The sequence below is a fragment of the Monocercomonoides exilis genome, assembly GCF_001643675.1.
Source record: "Monocercomonoides exilis strain PA203 chromosome Unknown scaffold19-1596985, whole genome shotgun sequence".
NCBI lineage: Eukaryota > Preaxostyla > Oxymonadida > Polymastigidae > Monocercomonoides > Monocercomonoides exilis.
Window position 1 is genome coordinate 882,961 of NW_027150564.1, and position 6,745 is coordinate 889,705.

Genomic DNA, 6,745 nt, shown 5'->3' on the forward strand with positions numbered 1-6,745 from the left:
TTGATAAATTGATTTTTGTTTCATTGAAAATTCACAAAATAACACCACAGAAATTTGCTTGAAAGAGCAAAAAAATGGAAAACACTTGAAAAAACAGCATAATTGAGTACATTTTAAATTTTAAAAAAAAGAAAAGAAAAGAAAAAGAAATTCACATGAATTCAGTTTACATCTCGCAAAAGCTTTCGTTTGCGTGGCAGTCCCAAACAGTGATGGTGTCCATTGACACGGTCATCAGGGCAGGCTCAGTTGGAATGAACCAATTACCAATGATAGGAAGAGGTGGACTGATGAAAGAATAAAACATTAAAAAATTGAAGAAGAAGAAGAAACGAAGAAAAAAATGGAATATATTTGGACAGAAATAAAAAAATGTGATATTTTCATTCAAATGTCGAATGAAAGTGAGTGTTTTAATTTACATTCAAGTCAATAAAATACACAAATGAAATATTAAAAATGAAATAGGCAAAAAAATAAGAAAAAAATAATCAAACCATTCTTGTGCAACTTGCTTCAATTCGTATGACCTTGTCCCCGTGTTTCCCACAAGCAACGATCCAAATTTCGACCCAGCCACAAAAGTCGTTCCAGTGAAAAGAGAACTGAAGCTGGAGAGGAAATCTGAAGAATACTTGGAAGAATGAGAAGTAAATGGAGACGAAGAGAAAGAAGACGATGAAGAAGAAGACGAAAAAGGCGGTGGAGAAGAAGACAGACTCATCTGTGATGTGCCGGCATTTGAGAAGAGAGGAGCAAAAGAAAGCATCGACGACATCGAAGACGACTGCGAGTGTGTTGAGGGAACCCACGTTGCGCTGCTTGTCTTGCGCGCCGGAATAAACTCAGGTATCTTCCAGTTGATGATGGGCTTGTTGATCCGCAGGTCGACGACAGACACCGACCCATTCGAAGACATTGCGAGTAAAAGATCCTGTTGAGATGGATGGACAGAGAGGCTGCAGATGGAAGCTGGCTTCTTGATGGCATCGGAAGAGGAAGACGATGATGAGGAGGAAGAAGAAGAAGAAGCGGTTGCCATAGCAAATGATGGAAGATGAGGTGCAACTCCAACCATCGTTGGGCTTCGGATGTCCCAAATACGAATGACTTTACAATGTTCAATATAAAAACATTTTTTTTAAAAAATAAGTCATATCAAAATTATATTTCACAATAAAATTTCATAAAATTTTTAGATAAATAAGCAATAAATTAAATGAACAATCAATTTCACACCTCCATCATCGTTTCCGCTGAACAACGTGCTTTTATCTTCGTTGAATGCCAGCGCACGGCACGCAATTGGTGCAGCAAGTGCCGCTGTCAGATTGGCACTGTCTCTTCTGCTCGGAATCCTTCCTTTCTCCTTCTCCTCCCTCGACTTTCCTCCTCCTCTCATCGAAGGCGAAGCAGCTGGTGTTGTCGCTGCTGCTGCATTCGAAGCCGAAGCATTTGCAAACATGTTCCTATCCACCTCCCACGTGATGACGTTAATCCCTGTTTCTGTGTCAAACAGCGCCACATCTCCGTCTGAATACCCCGCTGCCAGCCCCGCCCACCCTTTCGCATCGATCATCAGCACGCTCTCTGCCGACTCCTTCCGCTCCACTTTCTTCAGATGCCCAAAGATCGACCGCCGGCGCATCTGCACTGAGTCTCCAGCGCTCCTCCGCTCGTTCACAACAGCCGAGAACGACTTGATGTGCCCGTCTCGCCCCTTTTTCTGCTCGTCCAGCAGATGTTTCGCAGTCTCCTTTCCAACTTCCTTCAGGTTTGCCTGCATAGCAGTCATCTTCTGCCCGATCCGATACACACTTACTGCAGACTCGGGGATTCTGGGGTCAACTTTGCCTCCGACTGGCTGTGCGGTTGACTCAGCAACAGCACAGAGCGAATCGTCTTTGGAAAAGGAAAGAGCAGATGGATAATACGGATAGGGTTTTGTGGTGCAGAAGGGAGTGGCTGATGGAAGAGGAGAAAATGAATAAGAAAGAATGAGTGATTGAAGAAATATGTTGGTTATTTTTTTTTTTGCATTTTTTCGAATGGATGTTTCATTTGTAATGATTATTTACGAAAAAAGAAAATGGAATGGTAGATAATACATTAAAAACGCAAAGTATTTCAATAAATAAATATTAAAAATATTCCAATATGCAGAAAATGATGCTTTTCTCAAACCTTTATCTTTTTCCACTTTCCAGAATGTGACAGTGTTGTGAGCCATTCCGTGGCTGTTTGAGCAGTCATTGACACTCGCAAACAGCGAAGAGGCGTTTCCTCCAACAACATATCCAATCGGAATCCCAGTTGACTTCGAGCATTAAAGGAAAAAAAGAAAAGAAAAGAAAAGAAAAATGCACAAATTATAAATGATCAAAGTTCACAAATTTTTCAATGTGAATGCAAACATGCGAAAAACGACGTGACAGAGGAAGTGCAGATTTCAGTTCATCTTCACTAAAGGACGGCTGATATGAAGAATTCCTCCGATTTGACAAAGATTGACTTCTCATATAAGAGAAATGGGGCACAGCAGGCGAGGCAGGAGATGACTGTGATGATAAGAAGGAAAAAGAAGAAGACGATGAAGAAGACGATGAATACGATGAAGGCGGAGATGGAAATGATGATGATGATGATGATGAAACACATGAATACGCTCTGTGAGGAGGAAACTGCTGGAATGTCGGAGATGAAGCCGAAGCACCCAGCTTCTGCTGTGAGGGTGGGGTTGCAAGTGAGTGGAAAGAGGACAAAGAAGCTGAATGAGCAGAGGCGGGTGTTAGCGCAGTGCTTGAAGGGAAAGAGCAGAGCGACGAGGCAGAAGGAGAGGAGCCAGGAGGGGGCGTTTTGGAGCTTCTGATTTGGAAGTCGTTTGACAGTGGCATTGGAGGATTAGACATAGAGGCTGTTCGCGGTGGCGAGCTGGTGGAGGAAATGGAAGGAGAAAAAGGAGGAGAATGAGAAAAAGGAGATGAGGTTGATGATGATGAAAATGAAGGAGGAGGAGGCGATGGTCGTGTTCCTGTTTGGGGCAAGCGATCAGCAGAAAACGTGTGTCTTGAGCGGAATTTTGGTGTTGACTTGATTGAAGAAATCTGATCGTACAGCGCTGGGTCGTCGTCCTGAACAACAACAAAGCCGTCCACTTCTTCTTCGCTGATGCTTTTCTCTTTGTTCGTGTTGGGTTCTAAAGCAGAAGAGATAGAAAATAGAGGAGGATTTGAAGGAGGAGAAGGAGGTGGAGGAAATGAGGAAGAAGAAGAAGAAGAAGAAGAAGAAGAAGCTGAGGCTGATGTAGAGACTGAAAAATGATGCAACGCCGTTGCATTGTATCCTGTTTCCTGAGAAGATTCTTTCTCAGACACTTTTTCTTGTGATGTCAATGAAGAGCATCCTTCGTTTTCATTCGCATTCATTTCTGATTTGAATTGCTCCACTTTTCCTCCGTCGCTCAAATGCTGTTCACTTGCACTCTTTGAGATGTCGTCGCAAGAACTACTTTCTTTGCAAATGTTTATGCTTTCTTTTTCTTTCTTCGATTCATCGAAATCTTCAAATTCCTTGCATTGTTCCTTCAAAAGCAGAAGAGTCGATTCATACTCCAGTGCATCCGCATATAAATCTAAAAGCTGCTTTGCCATGTTATTGATGTCATCGCGCTTCCGTTTTGATTTTACTCGAATTTCAATTTTTGCCCTCTATAAAAAATATTGGTATTTCTTGTCAAAAGCCAAATAAAAAAATAAAATTTTCAAACATCATTTGAATCAATTTCATTTGTAAGTGCAGTCCTTTTTTGAGTAAGTTCAGATGCTTTGTTCACCTTTTCTTCTGCTTCTTTGTGAACAATTGAATATCTAAAACAATCATTTAAATTGTGTGAAAGCAAAATAAAATATATACTCTCTTTCAGTCTGTTCTAAATCTGAAAGTGTATTGTTTCTTTCATTTTGAGCTACTTGCAGCTCGTCACAAAGTCCTTTTAATAGTGAATTGTTCTTCAAAATATCTTCAAAAAACGCATTGATTTCTTCTTCTTGTTCGATCAACTCTCGTTTCAATTCTTCTATATTGTCGCTGAAAGGGTAAAGGAAGTAAATATTTGAGTGAAAAATCCATAAAATGCATACTGCCCGTGTATCACATATTCAATTCTCTCTCTCACTGTTTCCTTCTTTTTCTTTGAAAAGTCCAAATAATGATCCAAATCAATCTGCCTATTTTTAACTTTTGCATCTTCAATAGCTAATTGTTTCAATAAAAGCGTATGTTGCACAAAATAATAAAAAAGGATTTTCGCAAACGATCATGAATAGTTGGAACTGTTATATTTTGCTGTATATAATTTCGAAAAGATATCCTATAATGTAACTTTTGATACCACAAGCATTGAGAAAGAGCTTCCTGCATTAATTAAAGAAGGGATAATTGCACATATGATCAATAAGAAGTAATAAATTTCTCAGACGAACGAAAAACTTACAAAATGACCATTTGTCGAAGTTTTTTTGACTCCAAAAATGTTTCGAACTTTTATTAAAATCCTTTTTTATTTTCATTGTTTCAATTTTTGAAGTTTTCTTTCAAAAGATACTTTGATGGAATATCATTTTTGAAAAGAAAAGCAATGAAAGGACCGTAAAAAATAATTTGATTTATCAATTTCCAACCACAGCGTGAAACATCCTTTTTCAGAATGATATTATTCAGCGATTCATGGAAATATATCTTTATGACAAGCCATTCAAATGTTTTAACTCTCGTATTTGTCCTTTTTATATCAGTGAATAATTATTTGTAACGTCAGCTCAACCAAAAAGGCACGTATTTTCACTTTCAAAAAATCAGTTTTTGAAGCAATTGAAGTTGTTGAAGCAATTGAATAACCAAAAACACATAATCCAAGCAATTTGTCGAATGGTTGCAACATGTTGAAGTTGGGGGGTGATTTGGAAAAGCATTAAATGGAAATATTATTTCACGGTGCAGACAAAAAATAAAATACACCAAAGGAAATCGCACCATTTCAAGGCATCAAACACACATACTCACACACACACAAGCAAACAAACATAAAACTATATATTTACAATAACTAATGTCCAATCGGAAAAAGTAAAGAAAAAGAAAATTATTATTATTATTTTTTTTTGTCTTGCTGATTCTCCCGATTGTCAAGTTCCCCGATTGCAAAATTAAACAACGAACCAGCAAGCATTTTTAAATATTCAACAATTCTTGTAACACTTAAAGTGACGACACTCCTGCTGCTATCTCCAGCACCTTCTTCGTGTCTTCTGCCTTAAGCTGATACAACCCCGAAATCGCTCCGCTCTTCTGGTGCGCTTGCTCAATCTTCACAATTTCTTCAATGTTTTCTGCTGTCAATTTCAGATCCTGGAGCGTCATTGGTGTTCCCCAGAACGCAAACAGTTCCTTCAGCTTCTCCAGCGCTGTTTTCACGTCTTTTGTGCCATAAACCGTCTCTGCCCATTCCTCAAACATTTCTCCGCACATTCCCTTCTTGTACAGCCAGGGATAGTATGCAAGCGACACAACTGCCAATCCTTCTCCGTGTGCAATCTTGTCATTGAAAGCAGAGATGGCGTGTTCAATCCAATGCACATTCCAGTCTCCTGGAAGCAGGAACGATGGCAATCCCTGTATTGCCAGAGAAACTGCCCAGCAAAAGTTTGTGCGTGCCTCGATATCGTCTTTGTTCGCCTTTATTCTTTCCATCGATCGAATAAGCGATTTTTGCAATGCCAAGTTCACTTGGCGTGTTGTTATGTTTTTGTTGTCCGGAGAAAAGTATTGCTCCATCAGATGAGACATCGAATCCACAGCTCCGCACATAATCTGGCGCCAAGGCAACGAAAGCTGAATCGCCGGATCCACAGCACTTGCCACGGGGAAATTCAAAAATGCTGGAAGTTTTGCGTGTTCTTCTGGGTTCGATACAACAGATCCAGTGTCCATCTCAGATGCAGTGGCTGATATGGTTAGAACAGTGTAAAGAGGCAAGAATTCTGATGGGGTTTGAGCTTCTTTCTTGTACAATTTCCACACATCCTCAGTCATTTTTGCTCCAGCGCAAATTGCTTTCGCTGAATCAATGACGCTTCCTCCTCCAATGGCAACAACTGCTTCAATTCCTTTTGATGTGTCTTTGCATATGGCTACCCCCTCGCGAATTTTGGAAATAAGTGGATTTGGCTGAACACCCCACAACTCTTCATCGGATATCCCATTTGCAGCCATAGCCTTCTTAACACGGTCGTGTACGCCATTTGTCTTTGCTGATCCGCTTCCAAACAAAAGCAACACTTTTTTAATTCCGGCCTTTTTGATTTCTTCTGCAAGTTGCTCAACTGCTTGTGCACCTAATATGTACTATTACAGGAGAAAAAATCATAGTGTGCAAAACAATATAAAATAATTGTTTGGTTCGTACCTTAACTGGATTGTAAAAAGTTTGCGTTGACATGATAATTATCTCACTAAAAAAAGCGGACCATAAATTATATTTTGTTTGAAATGTGAAAAATATTTATTTATGGTTTTCGATTTGAATGTTTATTTCAAGTATTAAAATAGTTGATTAATTAGCAAAAAATAAAATAAAATAAAATAAAATTGATTGCCTAGTTTTCATTATTATAAACATGACACAATTGTGAATGAGAAAATGCAATAATTTTTCAGGACGAATCAGATTTGATATTTTGATGTTAAA

General features: G+C 39.1%; 2 protein-coding genes across 2 annotated transcripts; both read right to left on the reverse strand.

Moving 5' to 3' along the window:
* MONOS_9017 (uncharacterized protein) lies at positions 1 to 4,419 on the reverse strand (the record flags this gene model as incomplete). The annotated part of the gene is made up of 9 exons (XM_067879477.1): positions 1 to 287; positions 498 to 1,110; positions 1,240 to 1,965; positions 2,185 to 2,317; positions 2,415 to 3,707; positions 3,767 to 3,866; positions 3,913 to 4,086; positions 4,140 to 4,254; positions 4,314 to 4,419. The coding sequence occupies 9 exons, from the start codon at positions 4,417 to 4,419 to the stop codon at positions 167 to 169; spliced, it is 3,381 nt and encodes a 1,126-aa protein (XP_067728512.1). The 3' UTR covers positions 1 to 166.
* Positions 4,420 to 4,917: 498 nt separating this feature from the next.
* Positions 4,918 to 6,521, reverse strand: MONOS_9567c1 (putative alcohol dehydrogenase). The gene is made up of 2 exons (XM_067880080.1): positions 6,464 to 6,521; positions 4,918 to 6,402 (listed from the first exon to the last, which is right to left on the reverse strand). The coding sequence occupies exons 1-2, from the start codon at positions 6,494 to 6,496 to the stop codon at positions 5,257 to 5,259; spliced, it is 1,179 nt and encodes a 392-aa protein (XP_067728513.1). The 5' UTR covers positions 6,497 to 6,521; the 3' UTR covers positions 4,918 to 5,256.
* Between the last annotated feature and the right edge of the window lie 224 nt (positions 6,522 to 6,745).

Bases quoted from the DNA above. Each gene is read 5' to 3' on its own strand.
- MONOS_9567c1 (XM_067880080.1), bottom strand. From the start codon at position 6,496: ATGTCAACGCAAACTTTTTACAATCCAGTTAAG. The intron at 6,403-6,463 runs GTACGAACCAAA...CTCCTGTAATAG, and splicing joins CTTTTTACAATCCAGTTAAG to TACATATTAGGTGCACAAGC.